General features: G+C 45.3%; 1 protein-coding gene across 7 annotated transcripts in view; it reads right to left on the bottom strand.

The window, feature by feature from the left end:
- Nucleotides 1-26,193, bottom strand: part of TP63 (tumor protein p63) — a 102,100-nt gene that overhangs the window by 23,643 nt on the left and 52,264 nt on the right. For all 7 annotated transcript variants that reach the window (XM_039713576.1, XM_039713575.1, XM_039713571.1 and 4 more), the window contains one exon: nucleotides 25,658-25,912. In XM_039713576.1, coding sequence (XP_039569510.1) covers nucleotides 25,658-25,879 — 222 coding nt within the window. In that variant the 5' untranslated portion in view covers nucleotides 25,880-25,912. The remainder of the gene's footprint in view (nucleotides 1-25,657; nucleotides 25,913-26,193) is intronic.

Raw genomic sequence — 26,193 nt, 5'->3', positions numbered from 1 at the left:
TTCCTTCAACACATCAGTTTGCTCACAGCACTGTGAAAGTTTCAAGGACAGAAAACCTCAAAAATCTCAAAAAGCCAACTAATCACTTGGATGCCTTAACATCACTGAAGCATAAAGAATTGGGCACCCAAAGGTGATGGGTTGAGATGCAAGCATAAACATTGAAGAGCAGGGGTGCACAGAGGGCATGGCATATGCCAGGAGGCAACGTGTCCAGTGTCTGCAGGCATCCAGAGAATTGAACAATGGAAAGAGATGCACACCCTCAGTCACTGATCAGGACTCCTGGTGCTGACTGTAATTTTACATATAGTATCTTCAAAGACAGAAAGCTTTACAAGGGGTTACAAGCAAGGGGAAAACCAAAAATCACTGCTTTCAGAAAGACTGAGATGTACCCAAAACCATCACGAATACTGAGGCTCGTGATCAAACAGCACAGCCCCTCTGTGAGCAGAGAAAGGGATCTGCTTTTCATCCACCCTTTGGCACCCCAACTGTTGGACCCCTTTGGCTACAAGGCATTAGACCTATACACTAAATTCACACTGCTAAATTCACAGAAAGCAAACAGCCAAGAGCTAATGGGTTATGATGAACAAGCCTATCCAACAAAGAAACACTGGGCAGACTCAAGAGCTGCAGGTTCCGGCCAACAACTTGAACTTGGCATGTCAGGGAAGGAGGGTAACCAGGAGCCCACCTCTGCCTCAGAGCACAGTCAGGATGTGGGAAGATTTAGTGGCAGTGCCCAGCAGAGTCAGGAGAGGCAACAGGGGGCCGAGCTGCCTTTTTGTCACCTGACTGCAAGAGGAGTTCAAGCCTCACAGGCACTGCACAGGGCTTGGGGACATGGCACAGAGCCATGATTTCACATGTACCCCAGGCAGAGACGCCTGTGAGCGTGTAATCGCTGAAGGGACAGTCATTTAACACCGGTGTAAATCTGTCCACGGGGTACCTGCTGTCAGACAGAGACAGGCTTGAGTTTCCCACCCCGCCAACTTTGCTGCAACCAGGAGTAACCTGATGCACAGCCATTTACTGGCATAAATAGATGCCAACAACTAGGTCATAGTGACTTCGTCCTGGATCAGTGATAATCGCTATATCCACAGAGGAAGACAGGATATTGTATATAGATTTCAAAGCAAAGGCACTTCAGAAAGAAAACCCGAGGCAGAAGCTGTTTGTGCACTCAGATAGTGCCTGAAAGCAAGGATCACTCTCTTGGCACAGGTGCTGCTCCTCAGTGTCCCACACCACGCCACCCTGCAGGAGGTGACAGTCCCCTGCTCACCATTTTGCTGTGAACTGACACTTGCTGTATGAGGGGTAAGATAGTGAGCAATTCCCAGAAATCCAAAGCATGACTATTAATCAACACACTTGAGCAGGAAAACTAAATTAATTAGGAGTACCAATATAAAAAATGAGTTTGAACAAATAAAACAAGTGTATCAGTTAACAAGATGACAACAACCATTATCTAGCAGTAGGAACAAATCTGTGAGGAGCCTGAGGAGTGCAACACCACTTCCACCAGAGTACAGACCTGAAAGCCATTTAAAACAAAAGAGATGAGCCTGGAAATGTGTTATCTACTCAAGAGGGAGAGGAAAGAGCTTTGGCTCGGACTTTTCTTTGGGGTTCGACTGCTGCCTGTCAGGAATTTAGCTTTTTGCTTAATAATACATTTTAAAATGAAAGGTGCAAACGTTCCAGTGCCTTTAGCTCTGCTCTCCCCACCTGCCTGGGCAGACATACTGTATTACCCACTCTTGGCACCCTGGCTGGTAATTCAGTATCACAATACACACGCCAGCTACCACCAGGCAACACCTGTCTGATTTCTTAGTAAGCCCCTTCTACTGAAGGTGTGTCAACAAAGGGTTGAAAGGCAAAACCAAAACATTCTTGAATCTCAAATGGAGAATTTTTGCTATAAAGGACTGTAGTCTCCTGAAAGGAAGTGCTCAATGCAATAAAAGCCACAATGGCTTTTTACCAAGTACTCAATTCCTCTGCAAAACTCTGATGCAGTGAAATCCCCCAAACACTACTTTCGAAATCTACCTCTAATATCTGTTTTACCATCTGATCCAGCAGAGGGATTATGGCTCCTAAATCTTTAAAAGGAGTGGGGTTCAGTCAGCTCTACAAATGCTGACAGATGTCAGCTTGAAGGTGATCCCAGAGGTTGGCTTAAGGCATTACAGCTCCCTGAGCCCCTCCTGCTCAGATCAACAGGTCTTTCAAATCTTTTGCAAGCTTCTTTCAAGCAGTCATGTTTTAGTTCAACTCAGTTAACTAGATTCATTTTACTTGATGTTTTCAAAGCTGTCAATCAGCTATGCTTTCGCCCCACCAAACTAACTCCCTAAGAAGGGGAAAAAAAAGAAGAGGTTAGAAGAGTGGGAATGGAATAGCTACCTGCACCAAAGTATTCACAGTTGAAAACAAGGAGAGGCACAAAAAATAGAAAATAATTTGAACATGTTTTAATTATTTAGGAGAACAAAAGGCAGTGGGAAGAAAGGAAGCTACCAACTAAGAAAAAAAAGTGAAATTTACACAACCACTTTAAACATTTTTGCTATGCTTGACTATGATTTAATTTTTCATTTACAAAAAACTGCTGGGAGCGTGTGGGGGCACGTCAAACACACGTGTGCACACGCACACAACACACACTCTTTAGGAACCAACTTGTACCCAGAGGGACACTCAGTGAAGGAGGAGTGCTGCACGCATGGACATCTCCTTCCAGATTTAACCTTCAGCTCAGCATAACCTTAACCACACAGCTTGTGAGCTGACTTGTTGCAGCTTCAGTTTGAAGCCCTCTGTCTCACCAGGCTCCAGAGAAAAGTGGACAGCTTGCTGCTAGTGGGCATAGCTGGCATTCACACCATGGATGGGCATGGCCAACAGGTCCAGTGACAGATCCACCAGGTGTGGCAACAACCCCCAGCCTTACAGCCCCGGGCACCAGGAAACAGGAATGCCTGTGAGCATCCCCCATGTGCAAGGGAAGCCATAGTGCGATGACCCAGAGCACGGGAGCAGGAGGGGATGCTGATGCAGCCCCACCAGTGCTTTGCAGGCATTTACCAAATTTCTCCACCCCGGGGCAAAGGAAAAACCATGTCACACTCTCTTCCCTCTTGAGGAAGGGCAGTGAATCACCCAAGGGCGTTCGCCTTCGCAAAGACTTAACCTTCATTTTCCCCTGGGGCTCTTCTGCCCCCTCCCCATCCCCAGCGCCTCGCCAGGCGCTCACGAACGGTGCTGATGAGTTATTAAAATCCTTCCTCCGAGCGCTTTTCCCCGGGAGCCGCAGCCAAAGGCCGCCTGTTGCCACCTGTCAGTCGCGGGGATTAATTACCTGCGCCGGGCGGGGAGCGGCACATTCCTGCTGGCCTCGCCCGCCGGGATGTTGACATCAGGCAGGTGGGCCCCGCATCCCCCCGCGCCCAGGGGGAACGCGAGCCACGGGTGCGCGGGGCAGCGGGACAGGGGACACCCGCGGGACAGGGGACACCCGCGGGACAGCGGGACCCCCGCGGGACAGCGGACACCCGCGGGACAGCGGGACACGGGGCAGCGCGGGGTGCCCCGCGGCGTGTGGCACTCCCAGCGCCGGCAGCTGCTGCGCCTTGCAAAACTTAGCGAAAAAAATAAATATATGGGTGCGCGCGTGTGTGTGTGTGCTGACCTGCCTAGGTAAACGGGGAAGGGGAGGGGTGGCGGGGAGGAGAGCGCAGAAACGTAGCCTGCGGACAGGGATGCGGGGGAGCCGCTCCTCGGCTGCGGGCAGCGCGGGGCGCAGCCCCCGAGCTGCTGCGCCGTGCCAGCGAGGGGAACAGCAGCTCTGGCAGTGCAGGGCAGAGAGGGGAACAGCAGCTCTGGCAGTGCAGGGCAGAGAGAGGGGAACAGCAGCTCTGGCAGTGCAGGGCAGCCAGGGGGACAGCAGCTCTGCCTGTGGCAGAGGCACAGCCGCCTCTCGCCTCGGCACACTGGCAGCTCCGCGCTCCCCGCCCCGCAGGAGCTCCCTGTGAGCTTCGCTCCCCGGCCGCACCGCCTGCAAACCCACCCCGACTCGCAGGGCGGGATGGAAAGGGGACATGCACACCTGGACATGGTATAGAAGACCCTCTGAAATCCCCTCAAATACCGAATTGAGAGTATCTGCTAGATTCTCACATCTTTAGGATAATAAGGTAATTCCTTCATATGACAATATTCAGCATCTCACTTGAGGCTCCCCAGGGGATTTAATTCAAAACTACCTCCATCAGGTTGTATCACCTCTACCTAACGCTGTCAGCAAAGCCACGATAGAAACAGAAATAACACTGATAATTTCCCATACTGCTTTTGCACTATGCAACTATTGTAACTGTGAAAACTTTATGCATGTGGGCTTTTACATTTCAGTTTCATATCTACAGACTTACTTGATCAACAAATTAAAACCTCTTGAGGTTTAGCTTGAAAACCATTTTGAAAACAAACAACAACAAAGAATCAACTCAAAAGTATCCTGTATCAAGAGGAAAAAACCTCAAAAAGAAAACTTTGGAGGCAAGCTTTACACATTATTTGATATGAAGTGATAAGTGTAAAGGAAGGCTTTACTCTTTGATTTTGTGAGTTCTCTTCCTCTGCTAATATATTATTTAAATCTTTTTGAAATTAATTTATTTAAAAACCAAAATCACAAGACTCCTGCAGTAAAATGGCCTTAGCTTGTGCAGCCAGCTCACACACTACTTGTGTATTGTGTCCAGGTTCTCTGCCAGCTTCTAAATCAAAACTTTAGCAGCAGCAAACAAGTTTCAGATGCTAACAATGTCTAGTAATTTACATTTCCAGTAGATTACTTTGCAGCAAAAATTTTGTGAAGTAGAAGTATGAAATGAGAGCAAATCTGCTGAAAGGCAAGCTGATCTGATGCTGAACATCTTCCTCAATATCTACGTCTGCTAGTGACAACTTCACCATGAATGCACAACAAATAAGCAACCTATTTGCCTACCACGGAAAATACAACATTAAGAAACATATGCTATAGGAGGTTCACTCTCATTCTACCCAAACTCACCTACAGGCTATGATGTGTTAAATTCCAGCAGAATAGTGAGGGGTGATCAATGTTAGTCTAAATAATTACTTATTAATTATTCCAGATCCAGTGGATCTGGAAAACATCCACTTCAATTATTAAGCATTAATTAGTAAGCCAACAAAATTCAACAGCACAATTTTTAATCATCGCAGTGATTGCCAAAGCAGCTTTGTGGATAACTCCATTGCATTTCTTCCCTCCTTCTACAGGCCTGCTACTCTCAAAGTGGCTACTTCACATCCTCCTAGCAAGAGGGTAACCCACTGCTAACAAAGCACTGCACTGGAGTTACAAATATTTGCATCCCTATAAAATACACACACCTGCTTGCAGGTAATGCAAGTGAGTGGACAGCACACATATGACCACATGTTTGCCTACATGAAACTAAGCTGATTGTATGACCTCAAGCGTCAGAGCAGCTGAACACTGCCACAGTGACATAATCAGCAATAGTCCTTCCAGGCAATTCTACTCATTACACCAGAATGCATATCCCAATGCTGCAGGCAAAAACCTCCAGGACTTGATTTAGTAAAAAAATCTTCAGCATATGCTTAACTTCTGGTAGCATTGTTAACCACTGCCTGTTCAAGCCAGTGTGTGCCTGTGTGTAAGAGAATTTGTGAGCTCAAATCTGAATATAAGATCTGATTCAACCTGTATTTTAAGGAAAATCTGAGTTCTGTTACAAAGGACTCCAGAAATGAACTGAAAAGAACATATTCAGGCTCCCAACAGCAAAACCTCCCCACCACATACTGCTCCTGACTCATGTGCCTTGGCCTCTGATACTGAGCACCAGAACCTGTTCTGCTCATGGACTACTTTACTTAAAGTTCAGGTTGGCCATTTCAAACCTCCTCCTAGCTTGGTGTGGGGGATTCAACTTTCTTACAGCCATGTGTTCCAGGCTCAGCCAAAGAGGAAAGCTGCTGTGTGTTCACCATTACCCTCCCAGATCTCATTTGTTTCAAGTTGGCATGTTGCAGCATGCTCCATCCTACCAGCCAAACTCCAAAAACCCTAATCAGCTAGAGGAAACATCCTCTGGAGTAACCAGACACCAATTTTTAGTGCATTTCCCTGTCACTTTTGTCCCCTGCTGAAAGTCAAAGGGTGATGAACTCAACCATGAGGGAAGAAGCACAGCAATACATACAGGTTGCTCAATTAACACAAAGTAAACAGCAAAGCAAAAATCCCAAAGCTCTCCAAAATTAGTCTGCTCCCCCCACTTCTAACCTGGTTTCAAAAACATGAGTCAGCAGTGGAAGTCCCAGACAAGCAGGTCAGATCTTGCAGGCCCACAGAGAATAGATAGAGGCTTTGGGTCCTCTACAATTTGTGACACAGCCACAGATTCAGGCAGCTCCACACCAGCTAAAGATCAGGGGAAGAAGCAGGGTACAAGCAAATGCCTAATGTACAATGTTAGTACAAAACTCCTTTTAGTTCCTTCATCTGCAAATAAGGGGATTTTATTAATAACTCAGAGGAAAGTGAATGAGTCACTTGTACAGTATCTGTTACACCAGAGGGAAGCCAAGCTGGACAAGAGAATACATTAAAAAAAAAACAAAAACAAAACACAAACAAAAACAACAAAGTTGGTCTGGCAATATAGTCTTTTCAATCAGCAACATCCTAAGCCTGCATATTAGTGTCAGAGTCTCAGAACTATGAGGCACTCTGCCACAGGCTGCACCAGCCATTCAACAGCCTGGAAAGCAGGACACTTTACTGGATGGTGACAGATTTCCACCCAAATTCTGGCTCATGCCAAAGGACTGGCCTACTTGTAAAATACCACAGGGTCAGCACGTTGTGAGGGTAAGAGTATTTACGTCAAATACTGGCCCATCTTCCTAGCTGGGGCAGGACAGGGTCACAGGAGATGCAAACCAGTCTTTGCACTTCCATTCTGATACAGAAAAGAAAGTTCAAGCAATTCCAAGCTAAAAACAGGTTTAGTGTCTTCTGACCTCTCATACTAAACACCTTTGCCCAGATACATTTTCTATCCTATTTGATCTTTCTTGACTTAGGTTTCAGATTCAATGTACTTTACAAAAAGAGCAAATTATCCCTGAAGAACTTCACATTCAAATAATTTGTATTTTTTTCCTTGCCTTCCTATAGTGCTACAGCTGTTGTGCTGTGACCAAGTGCTGACTGCTTCTGGAGTGGGGAACTGGCCAATGCACCCCATGGAGCAGGGCTGGTAGCTAACTGGGAGGCCAAGGGGCTCACCCATGAACTGGAATAAATCAAGGGGCCACCAACCAAGTCAGTAAATGCACATCTTCTGGATGTGCACTCTCAACAAAGACCAAATGGCTCAGATGGACAAAGGTGATCCCCTTTCTCCTCCTCACTTTGCTTCCCCTCCTGTTTATTCCACCTGAGGGAAGGTGCAGATACCTCTCCACTTCATCCTTCTAATAGACTATTAATCACACCGATGGGAGGCGATGGAAGGGAAGACAGAAAGTATTAAACCTGACAGGCTCTCAAAGTGGCAATGCCAGTGAAATGCATCATTAAGGTGAGTAATTTTCCTGTTTACTTCATAGGTTCTGAGCCCCCCCGCTCCTTCCTCCCTGCCTAGATGTGGGCAGGACCCATCAAGGCAAAGCTTTGGAAGCAAGCAGCAGCGTCCCCAATTTCTACATAAATGCTGCAGGCCAAAGAGCAAAGGCAAGTTCCAACTGAGTCCTTGACAGTAATCAAGCACTGCGGCGCCTCTGGTCTTGTCTTGTGCATACCTTGCAAGTAGCATCATGTCTTCCCAGGGAGATTTCACTGGCACAGCACGCAAGCGCCTTGTTCCTCGGCTTCTATCTCAGAAAAAGAAAGTCCTGAAAACACACACACACGCCTTTGCTTTTCTGCTCCAAGGGAGGCCATTTCCTCTAAATCGTCAGTGTACTGTTAGAAGCCCTTTCAGAACAAATTTATGAATTTGCCAGAAATCTCTTTTGTTCCTGTGCAGAAAGGATAGTGCCAGACCCTTGCCAAAATGGCATTGAGTCTTCTCTGTTAACGTCCAGGAAACTATCCTGAGTCAGATCTTATTTCATTTTAAACTAAGTGCAAGTACCAGCAAGTCTCTTCCATGATAACAGCCAGGGCCTGTCCCATTTCCTGATCACATTACGCTCAACTTCCAGAATTACATCTATGCAAATATTGTTCTCCTGCTTGTCGAGCATTTCATTGATAATTAAAGTGAAAAGCCAGCAAAGCTTTTCGGGCCAGGATGGTGAGCGAGGCAACAAACTCACACAGAGACACCAAGCAGGAACAAATGTTCTTCCTGTGTATGAAGACCACCAGAAAAGTGCCCTCTCCTTCTCCTAGACAATAGAGAATCCAGACTGAACCAAACCATTTCTGCAAACATCCCTCTGTTTTCTGGAATTACTGACCCAACGAGGCCACACTCTAGATCTGAGTCACAGTGAAAACATAAGGATTAGGAAAGACAAAAATTAAATCTAACTGAGCAAGTCATAGTTTTACTGAAAACAAAGATGCAGTAACTCAGATCTTAGGTCAATAAAGCATGACAGCAGCTCCAGAATATTTAGGATGAATGGTGACTAAGTCAAACCTTTAAACCTTTTATTCATACAATTAAGCTTTGGGGATGAATGGCAAGAAAGTCAGCTATTGCCAGCATTTGCAGAGTTCTGGGATCTCTGTTTTACCCAGATCCTCCTCCTCAGCCTTCTCCTTCCATCCTCAATGACCTAGCTAAGCACAGTCCTTGAGTCAACTCATGTGGTTTCTCCTGAGCCTACTTTCAAAGTCAAGACATGATTCAGCAAGGTGTTTAAGCAGATGCCTACCTTTAAGGTTGGGAGTAGCCTTGCTGACTCCAACAGAACCCAAGAGATTTCACTGGGAATATTCACGTGCTAGAGGTTATGCACTCACTCAAGTGCCTTACTGAACTGAGACCTTGATTTTCCTACGTACCGTGGGAAACAATTCATCAAGTTCCATGCTGAGGAACACAGCAGAGCTGCTGCAGCAGCCATCAGGACATTCCCTGCTCAAAAACACAGCACCTCACCCCTGGCCAGCCATGAGATCAGTGCTGTGGCATCTCCTCTGCTTGGAAGATCAACAAACCCATACCAGGTTTGGGGTACTCCTTCATTTTGTCTCATACTCCCGGGAACTGTACAACTGCAGCAAAGAGAAAAAAGCTGTTCCACAGAGCAGCATTTAGAAAGGGAGGAGGGCTTGCAATGAGTTCAGAAAATGTTAGCAGCAGTCCTTCCTACCCCTCAGAGAAATAACTAATCTTCAGTTTTGCATCTCCTGCTCCCTAAGAGTAGAATGCAAAACCACATCCCAGTGGACATGCAAGCCAAAGGGAATTGTGCGGTAACATGCCACAGAAGAAATGGAAGGCTTGAACACAGCATAGTGCAGATCTCTGATTTTTAGGCTGCTTTGAAATTTCAGCAAGAAAGCACAAGTGTATAAAGTGAGCTTGCATGCACCTGGATGCACTTCACAGGCAGATCTACAAAAGCCTGCTAGGTAAACTCCAAAGGATTACCCAAATACTCCATGACAATGTAACAGATCTATAAATTATTTGAAATAGATTACATCAAGTCTCTCAATACCTAGCAATTGATTTATTTCACTTGGTAGCAAAGATAATAATGCCATCTGCATGATCTAACTGGAAATATAACAGGAATTAATGTGGATTTTAGATGCAAATCCTTGCAACCACAACCTGAAGATAGCTTTCCAAGGAAAACACCAAACAGCCCTTTGTCCCTGCAGAGCTCACCACTCTGCACTGCTTCATTTGCAAACTGCAAGCTCTGAAGACCCCAAGCAACAGATGCTTTGTGAGAAGACCTAGCCCATTCAAAGCAAGACTGCTTTCCCAACCAAAAAGCAGTCTTTGTTACTGGATAACAATGAGAATGGGAATAGTTCCCTGGGAAACATAATTTTAAAGTCAGATTTCCCAACTAACCACACCCAATTAGTAAGTAATGCCATGTTTTTGAGTGATTATGGAATCCCAGCAGATTTTTTACCAGTTTCAATTTTGTGATTTTCTTTAATCGCCACAACAACAACAATAAAAAGAAACAAAACCCCCTCACAATCTTCTACAGGTGGCAGGTAACAAAAGGTAAGCCCCTTCCTCACTAAAAAGGAGTAAAACAAAATGGAACAAAACAAGACAGAGTTGCAACATCAGAAGTTATTCACTCACACTGTCTGGCACTCCCATTTTCCTTACAGCTCATATGTGCACAGAGAAAGGTGCAAATTCTCCACGGGCAGAACAGGCTGTTGCCCTGCACCAAGCTGTGCAGATGAATTCCTGCCCTTGTTCTGAGATAGCTACCACCAATCTCATAAACCTGCACCGCTGCAAGTGCTATCAAGGGCAACACTTAAAAGCATCCCCTTAGCAGCCCTGAAAGTAACGCTATCCAAATGAAAAGGCAGGAGAAGGGCTGGGACCAACACTAGCAAGCCATTTGCAAGTGTAGCCCATCAAAGACAATCAACTGGAATCAAAGAAGTCAAGGACTTGGAACCTGCACAAGTTCACTGCCTCTCTAGAATTCTACCAGCCACTATGTAAGAAGAAGACACCATTAAACCAGCTGACCACCTTCTCAGCTGAACAACAGAAAAATTCACAAGAGTGAAAACATTTAGCTCTCCAGCTGCAGACAGCAAAGCACCCGGATGTAGAAAAACCCTAAATGGAATCAGAGATACTACAAAACACACAACAAACATGTGACCACGCTACTGCTACGACGGACAGCAGTTCATTATTGTGTAAGGGAGAGTGCAAGGCTCCTTTACACTAAGCACTGGGTTAGAAGAAATAAAACCCCAATTTTACAGATTCAAACACCCCAGAGGGAAGCATGTGGGAAGAAGGAAGCTGGTGAGGGAGGAGAAGCCCTAGCCACAGCACACCATCTACCTGACCCTGAAGGACACCAAGGAATGGAGAGGCCCAGATAGACTGTAACTGTTGCCATGTATTTCTTATTTAAATACAATTTGTTTAATCTCAAGTTGGATTCAACCATCAAAGGCTCTCTCCTGTAGCACACTGACAGTTCGCTCTAAATCTCTGCACCTTTAATCCTTTAATTAGCCAAGAAAAATGCGATCTCAACTCTTCTACCAACCTAAGCTAATTTTCTGCCTGAAGCTTCCAACTCCTGTAGGTTACAGGTTTTAGCTGCTCGTGTAGCCAAGGGGAAAAACACTAAACAAAACACACACCCCCAACACCCCATTCCCACACAGGCTGATGTGTGCTGCTCCAAGGAGCAAGCTCCTTGAAAATTCCAACAAGAGGAACCCATTTTCCCATTGCAATAGTGGGCTGGGAGGCATAATTACATCACCCAATTCAGATAAGGAGCCAACAGAGGTTTCTGGGAACAAGGCAATGTTTGCACACAACAGGGATAAAACTGGAGTGTTAAGCCAATGCTTGGCTAAGAGAGTGCCATTAGTGGCTTCAGCCACCTTTCTCAGTGATTTTAGGATGGGAGCTCCTAAGCAATCAAAAAGAACCCCAGACAGTCAATCACTTTGGAAACTCTGTGCAAAAGAGGATTTCTCCAGAGATGAGCCTTTAAAGTGTCACAGCAGCCCAGCTCTGAAAGAAGAAATGGAAGACTGCATAAGCCACCAGAGCATCAGGACAGAGACCCATTTGGGCAGCTTGAAATACATATTAGGTGCTTCATGCAGCCCCAGCAAGAGCAAACTCAAGGAAGGACAAGAAGACTACCTAAATTCTTCTTGTCTGAAGCCCTAAGCACACTGGAGTGGTATAATCTGCACCTGAACACAACCCTGACCATCTCTCCAGGTGAGGATAAGTCTTGCAGGGCAAGGCAAAAGCAAACAGTTCTCCTGCTCAAGACATGGCCATGGTGCAGCTACAGGGACTGATGCCTGGTCACATGCTGACCCTGTGTGTGACATGCAGGAGAAGTTCAGGCACAGCAAGCCATCCCTGCACATCCCTAAACCACCACATTCCAGCTGCCATGTGCCAGAGCCAATGACCCTGCCCATGGCTGCAGCCCTACACAGACACAGCACATCTAGGCACAGCCTGCATGTCCCTGCAACACTGCAGAGAGCCCAAGGCCATGCCTCCCATGGGTGTTTATCTGCCAAGTGTGGACAAGCTGTAGGAGGCCTTCCTGGTAGCTGGCCAGGGAACACACATGAACAGCAGCACCAAGAGTCATTAGGGATTTGACAAAGGCATGGAGACTTGGAAGTAAGAATAACCTCCTCCTGAAGAGCCAGTGCAAAGTGGAAGAGCCCTGTCGACATCAAAGGCAGAGGACAGGCATATGTGCATCTTGCAGCTCTTAAATTTGTTTGTGTAGAGGTCTTGACAAAGATCAGCACATGACCAGGGCTGCCCCACTTACATAAGCACTTTTGGTGAAGTCACACAGCAGGATTTGGTTTGACAAAAGGGTAGAAAAAACCTCAACAGTCTGCTGGTTTTAAGCACTAGCAAAATACTACCCAGGTAGTACTACAACCCCATCTCTTCCTGGAACAGACCACTTGGAATGCATGCACCTTTCCTCTGAAAGGATTTTAGAGGCACTGTGTTCACACTGTCCACCTGAATCAGCCCAAATCAGTTCTCTCATCTCCTCAGCAAGGAATTCAGCCTACTAGACAAGCAAAAAGATCTGACTAACAGTTGCTACATTCCACTGACAACAAATCCCAGTTATACACAGTCTGCACCTTCAACACCCACACTAGCTACACGTGCAAACCAGAAATACAGCATGTACATCTCTGGGGTTGTCTTACAAAAACAACCCCAAAACAATGCAGAGCTCAATAGGATGATGAGAACCATCAGTGCAGTGATAAGAGAACCTCAGCATGAGAGCCTCTATTGCCAGCCTCACCACTCCAGCCACTCCTGAGTCATGTAACTGTTCTCTGCTGCCACAGGCCTTCAGAGGCATTTCAAATGCACAATTAAAGGCAGGCAAATGAGCTCTGCAAGCTGCCGTTGCAAGATGCTCATGCTACATTCAGTTCTGAGAGGACAGAGAGCATGGGAGATGGGAATAGCTGCAAGGAGCTTTGGACTGGGAGCTGCATTCCGGGGTCCAGGCAGGCAGCCTGGTAACTGAACCTCTGCACTGCCTTTGATCAAGTGTATTACAGAACATCCTTCCACCAACAGTGCTCAGGGTGACTACAGAAAAGTAGCAAACAGTTAGCGGATTTGCTCCAGGTCACAAAGCAAGCTCATCTCACAGCACCTAGATGAGTAGAGGTTTTTTTTCTCTTTTAAGAAAAAAAAAAGAAAAAAGAAAAAAGAAAGGAAAAACTGTTCCGTGCTCTGAAAGCAGCTAATCAGATTATTAAAGTGCTTAAAAGTTTAATGAAGAAATCAAGGCTATTAAGCAAACATTCAGCTTGATGTCTCTTTTCCTTCTTACCCACCCTTCCTCAATGCATTCAAAATCTCTTTTTGCTATGGTATAACATGTTTGAACAGGTACTGAGATACAAACAAGTCTTGGCCCCATCTCATACAGAATGGATTGGTTGCAGATGTTCTCCTGCAAGCTACATCTTGCCTCCTGCAAGAGCATTCATCTCCAAAACACATCATTTCACCTAGTTTGCCTGAAGCCAAAACTCAAAGGTTATTTAATTTTTAATATTTTTTTATTAACTCTAACATACCTACAGCTGTGCAAGCAAAACCCCATCTGGTTTTTCAAGGCACAAAGAAGCAAGCTACTATAAGTTTAGATAAAAGTAACAAAGTTGGGGCAGTCATCTTTCTGCTCACCTCTGTAGGAGCCAACAGCAGTATCAGGGGTGCAATAAAACAAAAAACCTGCTATATTTCAGAGAAGCCTGACATATTTCACTATCTTCCTAGGACAAGTCAGACATGAGCTCATACAGTGGCAGGTGAGTCAGTGACGAGTCAGACGAGCTCCTTAATTAAGCTTTAGGGGCAGATGATCCCTCGAAGGTGTAATCAGATTGGTATGGCCAGTGGAAAAAGGGGGGGAAAAAAAAGGAAGAAAAACATTTAAAAAGGCTGAGTGAACTGCTACACCCTTGCTGAGCCATGCTGGGAAGGCTGAAGGCAGCAGGCTGCCCCAAGCCCCCAGCCTGCAGGAATACCTGGCCATCCTGCACCCCCCCCCCAGCAGCCAGCACCTGCCTGTGTGCTCAGCTCTGCCCCTCCAGGGAGCAGAGAAATGCTGACTTCCCCAGCCAGCAGGTCACACTGGGGTCACACTGTGGACAAAGTGCCATCCCAGGTGTCCAGTGTAAGAGACAGCCCAGGAGCTCCCCACTCAGAAGCAAGGGTTGCCAACAGCTCTGACCTGTGTGGTGGAGAAGAAAGAGGTCACAAGTCAGTCATTCCCAATCACTACTGAAATCACCTTCTCAAGTGATTTATCAACCTTTAACATGCTACCAAGCCATCTTCCTTAAGAGAAAGGACCCCATGAATTCTGTGTTTCGGAAGCTTCTCTGAAATAAGCTGCAAAACACACGTCAGAATATCAGTGCACTGAAACAAAATAGCGCCATTAAACAGATTGAGATCAGCAGGGTGACTAACAGCATCAGAGCATTTTTGTTTCTTGACACCAGACATGCAGCATGGAAATGGTTTTCTTCCAGCACGTGTCCCTGCAAATTCACCCTGGAACTCGTCTCGCCCATGTAGCCGCTCCTCCTGTGCTGCAGCGCTCCCTCTGAACGCCAGCAGCATCAGCACAACCCAGCTCTCCCCATCTTTATCTTGCACAGATCAGTCTGCTGAAAAAGAAGCCCAGAAAGACAGACTCCAACCTCAAGAGGCATGGCAAAGGAAATGGGCAAAAATGACTCATCAGAGAAGTCAGCACACAAAGGGAATGCCAAATAAAGGTCAAATTTATGAATTCCTTGTAGAAACTGATTGCAAAGCAATCAGTCTACATGCTTTGTCTTCGTCAAACCTTATGGAACTAATGACAACACTTCTGAAGATTTTCCTAGGCCGTCACCACTTCCTTTCTGAGTGCCAATACCATAAGAGGTTTTAGTAGGATATCTAGAAGTGCACAGACTCTTTTTTTGTTGAAGTCCTCTTTGCTCATATGCCTACAAGAACTCACCAAATATGGGCCTAAAAAAAATGACTAAGAATGAGTTGTATGAGAGGTTTGCAGGAGAAGAGATGGGAGACAAGGAACTCATTGCAAAACCAGCCACCACCCTGCTGATTAACGAAGAGGGATCATTCAGTACTCAGACACTGGACAAACATCTCATGGGAAGACTCTCTCCCACCCATGGCAGTGCTGATGCTCAAACGCAGACAGAGCGGATGCACTGCCTGCCCTGCTGCTGGCTCTGCAAACACCCTTCAGGCTGGGCACCAAGCCCAGTGGCACTGCTCACATCCCTTCCCCATGGGAATCCCTTCCAGCCTTGACTTTTAAGAGGGGGGTCCAAGGAGCTGTGGGTGAAGGTCAGATAGCAAACCTGGGCTCAGTTTTCTCCCAGTGTAAGGTCAGGAGGGAGGCAGCTCCCAGCCACAGCTCACACAGTTGAGCTAATGAGCCCTGACAAGTGGCAGGGTGAGTTTGTTAAGGCTCAGCACCACAGCTAATGCAGCACTGGTGCAGCCCTGTGCTCTGCCTACAGAACAGGAACAGGCTTTCCCTGTAGCCACAGCCCCCAAATGGCCTGTGTGTCAGGAATCCTCACACCTGGCAGGCCCAGGGCTGCTGAAGCTCGGTATCTCAAGCAGGGGAAGCAATAACCCAAGCAGCAAGTTTTAGCCTGGAGACACATTTCAGGTGCCTCCAAAGTTAGTCTGTAGAAAGACTCTGATGTCCTGTAAACAAAGCAAAATAAGGGGCCTGAAAGCTAAAGCTAGTGATAGGGCACACACAGCAGGCAGCAGTGTCCAGTTGCCCCCCTCGGGCATCTCACATCAGGGGTCTAAGTGTTTTACAGCATGGGATCACAGTTCTGTATTGAGGGTGGGTATGTGGAAAGGGGGAACAGGGGGAGCAGAGGGGATGACTTGCACAATGTTACCCAGATCACATCTGAATCACAGGGCAGGAGCAGCTCCGAGGCTGGGCTGGGAGCCAAAGGCAGGCAGTGAGCAGGGCACCTCCTCTCCAGGACACCTCCTCTCCCCAGGAGGAGAGCGTGGTGCACCCCAGGGCACAACACATGCGGGGAGGAGAGCCCCAAGGCAGCGTGGCCATCACGGCTAGTGGGGATAACAACAGGGCCACAAAATGTAGACCCAAGTTCTGTCTCATTTGTTTATGAAAGCCAGGTCAGCCTTCAGGTGCTGTTTTCCCGTTTCCTTCAGCACATTTTTCACCTTTCCACTAAGCTGAATTTAGATGGACTTCAGCAGCTAACATGTATCAGCAGATGATAAAACACTGCTTCTTATCAGACATGTAATATTTTGCTCTGTTAAGGAAACTCTCACAGAATACATTTAAAAAGAAATAAAACAATACAAATGAGGGAGAAGTAGCACTCTCTTCCTGCAGCTCCAAGTTTTGTTCCAATGTTTAAGTGTTATCTTGAACAACTGGAAATGGTAACGTTTGTATCAATACTCAGCTCTGTTTGCAAGAGGATCTAAGCTCTTACTTGGGCAGCTATCCTGCTGTGTTTACAATAACAAACCTGACACACCTGCACACAGCAAAACCTCATGAAAAGACTTCCATTGCATAATAAAGTTCATGCTCTTTCTGTATAGAAGCCATCCCTACTTGGGACACTTCTTTTTAAAACAAAGTAGGAATTTCTTAACAGCATATAGCCTGCCAAGCACTGGAGCTAAACCCTCAGCACACAGAGCATCACCAGTGCAACACACAGAATTATTCTTGCTTCAGCACACCTCCAAACTGCTGTGTGCTCTGTATAGAGTTGGCAGGGACATAATACCTATGACAAATGCAGTATTTCAGCTGACCTAAAGAAAGGAATGATCATCTCTATGGGCAGTCTTTGTCTACATGATGAGCAATACCTCTTGCACCAGCCTCCCTGAAAAAATTTACCCAAAAGCAACTTATTCAACAGCCACTCAAATAGTTTTTGCACAACTTTTTTTTTTTTTTGTAGGGTTGAAATATCTTCTAACAGTGCTCAGTTAGAAGTTTAAGTTACAGAGATCAGTGGTGTGGGGGAAATTGGCAACCTGTGAGGAAACCCTCCTTGCCCTGGAGCTGCTGCCTCCCTTCTGGGCCAGCAGCCGTGACCTTTGGAAAGGTAAGGAGGCAACTGTGCTGATGCTTCTCTCAGCTCTGCCAGGCTGCTTTGCATGCCTAGCACTTGTGAAATCCAGGAGAGCTCAGCAGCTTTTACATGCCAGCCCACTGGCAGTCCCAGTGTTGAATGCTACAAAAAACAAAAAAACCCACCAAAAAACAAACAACAAAAACAACTAAAAAACACAAAAAAAAGAACAAAAAAAAAGCCCCCCAAAAAAAAAAAAACAAAAAAAAACCACCAAAAAACAAACAACAAAAACAACTAAAAAACACAAAAAAAAGAACAAAAAAAAAGCCCCCAAAAAAAAACACACCAAAAAACCAAAGCATAAAAAAGAAAAAAAAATCCTCTCCAAAACTGCTGGTTTGGAAGCTTTGGCACTTCTGGCACCTCGGTTTCCCTTCTCTAAAATGGCGACTCCACTCCTGATTTGCCTACCAAGCAAAGGTGTTTGCTGATTAGGGAACTAATGTTTGTGCAGCACTTTGAAGATTTAAAGTACTACATTAATCCTACATGTTGTTCTTAGCAGAAGCCAATTTTTAACTAAGAGGGAGAAAAAAAAAAAAAGAAAAGCTGATTTAAATAGTGACCCTCCCCTACTTCAAGATGTTCACTCATCTCCCAACATCAGCTATTCTTATCTGGAAATGTTTTTTTAACCCTTCATTCTCACAGTTCTCAGAAACCACAAGTCTCATTCAGCTTTTATTTGAAAAATGGCTTCTTTCCAGGCTGTGGCTGTTTCTTGTAAAGTTAATTCCTTTGGTAATACTGCTGGAGGCACATTGGTATGTTTGGTGTGTGTATATACACATATACATTTTCCCCCTTTTCACACGGTGCTGTTTTTATATATGTGTAGTGAAAGATACCTAATCCAGGATTATGATTCTCTTTATTCCTTTCTCATGAAAGTAGGTGGGGCTTTTTTTTGTGCAAGTTGCACTGGTGAAAATTATGTTTAATTATGCTTTTTCCTCTTCACATAGACAAAAAAAGTCTCCTTAAAAACCAAAAAAATGTTTCTTGTACCTAATTTTTCCCCTCAGAGTTTTCCTTAAAAAATAAAATTATTTCCTTCAAAAATAAAATTATGAAGTAGAAAAATCTTCACATAGACAAAAAAAGTCTCCTTAAAAACCAAAAAAATGTTTCTTGCACCTCATTTTTCCCCTCAGTTTTCCTTCAAAAAAAGCTAAAACTAAAATTATGAAGAAAAAATTTATGATGCCAGCAAAACTAGAAATTGCTTGTGCAAAACAGCAGAGGGATTTTCTGCCCCAGTGGGAGACACAACCCCTTCCCATCCTCTGTTCAGCCTCATGGTTTTTCACTTGCAGATCCCAGAGTAGTGTAGGATCCCTGCAGTGAGCTCTAACTCATCTCCAGTTACAGTGGGAGGGAATCAGCCACAAACATTGCAACCAAGAAGCTAAACCCTAGTGGGGAGAGGAGGTCATTCACACCATCTGATGCTTTCTCCCAGCAGGGCAGGCATGCTGGGTGCCCCACACTGACTCTGCTGTTTGAAGATCAGGGTACACACTCAAAGCAGGAAACCCTAATTTTCAGTTCCCAGTGCTGACAAATACCAGTTCATACAGTAAGTAAATAATTTCCCTTCTCATTGCACGGGGCACAGACTGTCCCTCACAGTCCTGCACCACAGCTCAGCTCTGTCACCATGGATGGCACTGGTCTAACAGCACAGAGCAAAACTCCTGCTCACACAGAAAGGCTACACTGCCTCAGTAGGATTTACAAAACAATCTGGGACATAAAAAAAGCAGGAAAAAAAGAGCAAGCTTATATCAAAAGGCATTTTCTAGAAACTGCTCCACAGGTCTGTACAGCTGCTTGTAAGGAGTAACAGAAGATGGTAACTGGTAATAAAAACAAAATATACATGACAAAGATATTATGGGGAAAAAACACAATTACATTCTAATGGGAACCTAATGCACTGAGATCTCATTTTACTCAAGCATAAAAACCCAAACAGAAGCCAGCAGTCCCCTCCTGACTGGTTCTCACAGGTGAACTGGTTCTTCCCAGCTTTGTGAGCTTGAAAACACCTCCCTGCCGTGAGAAAGGCACCTCCTTCAAAGACAATAAGCCTGGCTCCTCTCTTTCCAGGTAGATGACCTAGGACAAGTTACTTATGCCTGAGCAGCCTTGGTGTTAGGCCCTGTAATGTCACACAGAGGGAAACACACCTCAGAAGCTCCTCAAGCAAGAGAACACAAATGCCACCTCTCCTGCACGAGAGCGATGGTGGCAAGTGACACCTGCCCTGTGCCAAGAGCCCACATGTGCTGCAAGCAGCCTTTGAAGCAGGCACAGCTGCTGAGGGCTTAAGGAAGCCAAATGTGAGCCACTTTTCACCTGAGACAGGTAGCACTGCTGATCTGCCACGAAGGCCTCAGCTCCCAGCACTGCTCAGGCACAGCTGCTGAGGGCTTAAGGAAGCCAAATGTGAGCCACTTTTCACCTGAGACAGGTAGCACTGCTGATCCGCCATGAAGGCCACAGCACTGCTGATCTGCCACGAAGGCCTTAGCTCCCAGCACTGCACCTGCCTGCATCCCAAACTGCAACCCCATCCTCTCCTCCACAGCCTTCTCCTTCCAGATCGCCTCTCCAACTTTGGATTACACCATCTTGTCCCTTCATCTCTGATATATCAGCAGTGAAATAAACGTTGCAGGGGAACATGCTGGACTGAAGACATTTACTCCCAGAGTGGCCCCAGGTGCCCAGTTTGTCTCCTCAGGGGAGGGCTGCAAACCCCCTGTGCAAAAGAGTCTCACAAAGACCCTTCAGAACTGCCCTGTGCAAACAGGCAAAGCCTACAGCCCTGCTGACTAGGAGCCTCTGAGGAGGAGAAAACCCAAAATCCTCCAACAAGGCCTCGTTCAAACCCTCTCTCCTGACAGCTTTAAATACAAGGTTAAAGGGTGAACCTGGAAAGCTCCAATGACACTGACCAGCACCACCAAGGAACCACAAAGCTGAGATTCCACAGGAACCCTCAGCACAGCATTCAGGTATATTCACTGTGAGAGTCACCAGCCTTTAAAAAGTTTTCACTTATGATACTGAGAGATAATCAGCAGTCAGGACATACTGGACATGACCAGAGTTACTGAAATGATGCACTACTTGAAGAGATTATTTAAGAGAACACTGAACACATAATTAGGAACTGTTGAGTCAAGGCAATGTACACATCTAATTGCCCTCTCACAGCTTCACTATGCTTATGCACAGTCCTCTAATTCATTTTATAGAGACTGGCAAAAAATGTCCCGAATTTACTATGTGGATCATAACACAGAATGTATTTAAAATAAAAATGGAATGAGTCAATCTGAAATAGAAATACTGAGATAGCCCAGCCAAGGAATCTGTTCTCTCAACCACAAAAACCTGTTATTGCTTGTGTGGACTAATTTAAGTGCATTCTTTTCAGCTTCCTTAAAATGCAGCTTTTCCAAATTCACTAACCCCAGCCAGCACAATCCACTTAGTTGCTTTCATGCATGTCACACACACTATTATTCAGCTTTGCTAGCAAAGAGAGTCTGAAATCTGAGCATTTTCTGATGGTTGAAGGTACAGCCGAGTTTACTGAGAACAGGAAAACCAGTGAGCCTGCCTGGAACATGGATTGCAGCTTTGGAGAGCTCCATGTTTCACAACAAACCCCGAAAGGACCAACCCAGCTCAGCTCTAACCTACTGCAGGGCATGAGAATAAACTGCTAAACTCAGGTATTGCCAACACCTGAATTATGCAAGTCTCGCAGGGCTTGGTGTCTTTCTTCAGCAGAATCAAAAATTTGCAAATAAATTTCAGTTTTCATTTAAAACCTTAAAGCAATTTCTTGTGATTATCAAGAAAAGTTTGAAAATATTTAGTAGTTGCACCCTAAAGGCTCAAAAACCTGGGAGAGAATAAGAAGAACCTGTTCGTCTTTTAAAAAAAGACTCTCATGACTTATAAGGTGGTATCTTGCTTTTGGGGATGGGCGGATCAGATTTTTTGATAGCTTGCATTTGGCAGTAACGTTCACTTTTACTTACCTTTACATACAATTCTAATTTTTACTTTCCTACTGCAATCATGCTTTCCCCCATTTAACAGGTTCTGCCAGTGGCAGGTGATTGCCAAATATTTTTTAGGGGGAAAAGGGAGTGCAGCTGTTTATTTATTTGAGCTCCAGGTGGGGAAGGTCGACACGCAACTTCCACAAAGCAAAAAAATCTGAGGTGCCACACTTTGGAAATGCCTTGTTTTCTTCTGCTGCAGAAACAGGAGAAGATATTGCAATGCATGGGCATATGGGAATTCTCCCACAATAAATGAGACACTATTCTGCTTAAGTTCTTACTTCACCCAATTCAGAGGGCTTCTCCCTCAACCTCAACAACCTACTCTGTTTCATCATTACAAACAATAACTGCTTGTTCCTTTGCAGCATGGTTTTCAAGGTTTTATTGTATGAGGGTGCATGCGAGAAACTTTGTTCAATTTAGACTATAAAGGCTTTTGTTTTCAAACATTTCAATAGAATTTCAATTGTTAAAGATTTTCCTTCTGAAAAGGCTGATTAACCTGCTTATATCCTTACTCACGTTCTGAGGTCATTAATTAAAAAAATAATCAAGGATGCTTATGAAGTCCTCTGCAATCCAATCTCAATTTGTCATCATTAATTAGATCAACATTGCATACAAATGAGACCTAACCTGATTAGACAGCATGTTTTACTGGAATTCCTACTGACGGTCATGAAAGACTTCAGAGAGAAAATCTGCAATATTTTCAAAGCGAACTGCTCATACATATGGAATCACCCTGTCACCTAGCATCAGCTAGCGTTTCTCTTTGTAATTTTGGCCTTTTTTTTTTCCTCCCCCCCAATTAAGAGCCCATCACAACCCTGAGAAGAGAAGCTGTCACACTCATCTTCCTCCCAGCCTATATTACACAAATACTGCTGATTTTGCAGAGTGTCCATTGTCCTAGGACAATAAACCTCCCCCTCTGCAGAATTTGGAGGAGAAAATAACACCAAAAAGTTTTAAGAAAAAAATTATTCCAGGTCTCTTTTCAGAAACATAGCATATAAATAACCAGCAAGTATGCTCTCTACTTTCCCCCACATCCAACAGAAGTAACCTTGGGATCTGAATGCACAAAATGACTTAGAAACCTGAAGTACCTTCACAGGTCTCCAATCACTCTATGAAAGCAGCTCTTGCTTTCTGGAGAAATAATCCATTCCTCTTCCCCAGCTCACTGCCTTTACTCCCATGACCTAATCTGACATGACTCAGCCCAGAAGATCAGAGGAGCTCTGGTGAAGCACAGTGCCAGCCAGGACAGCAGGTCCTCTGTCAGGCACCACCAACCCCTTCTCAGAAGGACAAGGTGGGTCAGACTGGCTCATCCCCTCCATAAAGGGGGAAAGTGCAACACAATGGATTTCCTTACTTAATATTGTTATCCAGAGAACTGCAAGAGGGAAAATTAGGAAAAAAAAATAGACAACTAAACCAAACAAAGTAAGAAACAAGGCTTTCAAGTTTTGGACTCTTAATAAGGGTGTGGCCATCAAGTAATTACACTTTTAATAGGTCACTGCAGTGGAAGAAACTCTTCCAGTTGGGTAAGTTCCTAATCCATCATTAAAAAAGACGACAGGCATTAATCAAAGTGTATGAAGTCACATGGGGGGGAGCAACTCCAAGAACTTGCTCTTGCTGAGAGGATGGGGCAATCACTCCTGCTTTCATCAACATTTCATGCGTGTTTCCACACTTCTCAGGACGACAGTGGGAAGCAGAGCCTTCACGTCCTTCCCCACCCACCCCACTGATAAAGCTGTCGAACGCAGATTACCAACTGCTCAAGAGCTCATGTGAAATGAGTTGGTGGATTAATTAGCAGAAGGGCAGAGCTCTGAAGATGGATAGATGCTCTGCTTCACAAGGTGTATTGATTGAAGGTCCCCAGCCAGCAGCACAGGACTGTCATAATCCACTGTGAATGTACAGCTCACTGCCAGCTCCTGCACGAGCAGCTAAATCTGGGTCACTTGGCTCAGTGCAGGGACACCTGGACCACACTCCCTCCCCCCTAATCAGACAGCTATTTAAGAGCCCATTCCTTTAGTAAAATACATGGACTTAGACCTGAACAGACTTGCAACATGCATGGGGAATACGCCTGCATCTGCTGGTCCACATCAGGGCAATGAAAATGTAGGGAAGGCTAAATGAGCCTTTCCCCAGGCTGCACACATCTGATGACTGCAGTCACCAAACAGTAATTTAATTTCTTTTTCAAAGTCAGCATGTAATCTGAGCTTTGACCACTACCTAGATCCACATTGAAATTCAGCCCTCACTTCTACCCCAAAAAGCCACTATCACTGAGGTGAAACATCTCATTTAAGCTTGCTAGTAGCTCTCCTGCCTTCATCTCTGCTGGAGCAACCTACTACATACGTTCAAACCTCATTTCAAAAGGCTGCTTTTTGTAGTTGAAAGGACAGCATCAAACACTCTGGCTCCTTGCAGCTGTGTTAGATAATTCTTTGTACCATATGTATCAAAAGAGAACGTCTTTTCATATCTCCTTCAAAGGACCCTCTCCAGAACAGCTAGCAAAAATCCAAGCCAGCATTTTCTTGCCCTGAGAAATGCAAAGTAGAACTGACCAAGAGTTTCCTTACCTAAAGGGAATTGAAAATAAATATTGTGTGCAGTGCAATAGGAGAAACAAGGACATAAAACAAGTGCGAAGTACAGCAGAGCATCACTCCACAGGCTGATGAGTAAAAAATGCAATTTCAACCTCACTTAGAAATACCTCACCCTTTTATGCATAAACAAATGAAAATCTGGTTGTGACTGGACCTATCACACTTTTACCCCACTTAACACAATTTTCTGAATAAAGTTATTAATGTCAGTTCTAGACAAATTTTACCAGAAAAGGCTTTTAAAATATAAGGCACATAACCTTAGAGTGATCTGTGGTTATATGGCATCTTTTTCCAGATGAGAGCACAAGGGCTGTGCTGCTTTGCTGGCAGCAGTAGCTGGGAGGGTTTTTTTAGTTGCATTTGCAGCTAGATTATATCTGAGATCAAAGCAGTTCCTCAGATTAAAAAGAAAAATAAAAAAACCCCACACCATTTTAATGCTCTTAGCTTTTCGTATGAAGTCCTTCTTTTTTTGCTTAAAAAAAGAATAAAATTAAGTCCTTGCTTTTATTCAGGTAGTGGAGGGCAGGACACTATTCAATGCATCTACTGCAAGTGCCAGCAGGAGAGGAAGGCAAATATTGAACATCTTTAAGATAACAATATTCTCCACTGTAAAAATCTCAAACTCTAGAGCCCCAAACCACAACAGCTGGCTTTACAGCTCCAGCAGTGCTGTGTCCTGAGCTATGAAGTCTCTAGAGATTGAACAATCAAGCCAGCACCCCCAAGAATCAAGAGCTGGGCTTCAGGCTTCTGCCTTTTTTTTTTTTGTTAGGAAGTGTTCTGACAGCAAAGTGTTAAATAAAAAACACCAAAACACCAAACCAACAACAAAACTCTACAATAAAACAACCCCACCCCCTTTAACAAAACCCCAGACAACACAGAGGGCTGATCCCAGCTGGTGACACACCGGGGTTCCCATACCAGCTGAGAGAGGAGAAGGAGACAAAGTGACAGCCTCCCACTCCATGGGTCTGAGCAAGGAGCACCAACTGCACCTGCATGGCCCTGCATGCCAAACCTCACAGAAACCCAGGGATGTTGGAGAAAGCCAAGGGAAGCACTGAGGCAATGCTAATGCCCACCTCAGGTTTTACACCAGTGCTCCTGCTAGGCCCAGAGAGAGCCACTCGTTCATCATGCATGATCTCTACGTGACTGGTTTTTGCAAGGCATTTTAGTCTCCTGGGATTTAGTGGTATTACTGAGGGTTAAATTCCCACCACACCCTCTCAGAGCAACCAAGATAAATGTCTCCCTTCTGTGTGACACATCACGCCCTGCAGAGGACTCGGGTCACTTTGTTCTTGCACAAGCCTGGGTATGTATTACAGGATAAAGTCACTACGGGCAAGGGGACCAAAGGCAGCGAAGGGATGCTGTGTCCTTACCGTCCATGTTGCTGACTTTGCTGTGCTGGACTGTTGAAATGATACATCGAAGCTGTGAGGTCCTGGGTAGTCTGTGTTGGAAGGGATGGCTGGGGAGGGGGAGAGGGCGTCAAAAGTCGAGCTGGGCTGGGCGTAGGGCGAGGGGGCCGTGACGCTGTTCTGCGCGTGCTCCGTGTTGTAAGGGCTGGTGGAGGAAGAGCCATTCTGGATCTGCTGGTCCATGCTGTTCAGGAGCCCCAGGTTCGTGTACTGTGGCTGCAGGCAAAGAGATGCACAGGAGCGTTAAAGGAGATGCATCAGCACAGGCTGGCCAGACGTGGCACAGCCTCCACCATGGAGGATGCACAGCACCATCTCAGCACCACTGCTCCTGTCACACCAGGAGGGAGATTTGCAAAGGATATCCCCCTCTTTACACTGGTGACTGAAACAGAAAGGAGCACAGCTTCTCAGTCACACACTGGATCAACAGTGAGAAACAGCCTGTGCATAACCAGGAGGCGATTTACAGGGCAGGAAGCCATCACAGAGCAACA

The sequence above is a fragment of the Passer montanus genome, unplaced genomic scaffold, assembly GCF_014805655.1.
Source record: "Passer montanus isolate IOZ18808 unplaced genomic scaffold, ASM1480565v1 scaffold29, whole genome shotgun sequence".
NCBI lineage: Eukaryota > Metazoa > Chordata > Aves > Passeriformes > Passeridae > Passer > Passer montanus.
This window is presented reverse-complemented; position numbering and strand designations above follow the sequence as displayed.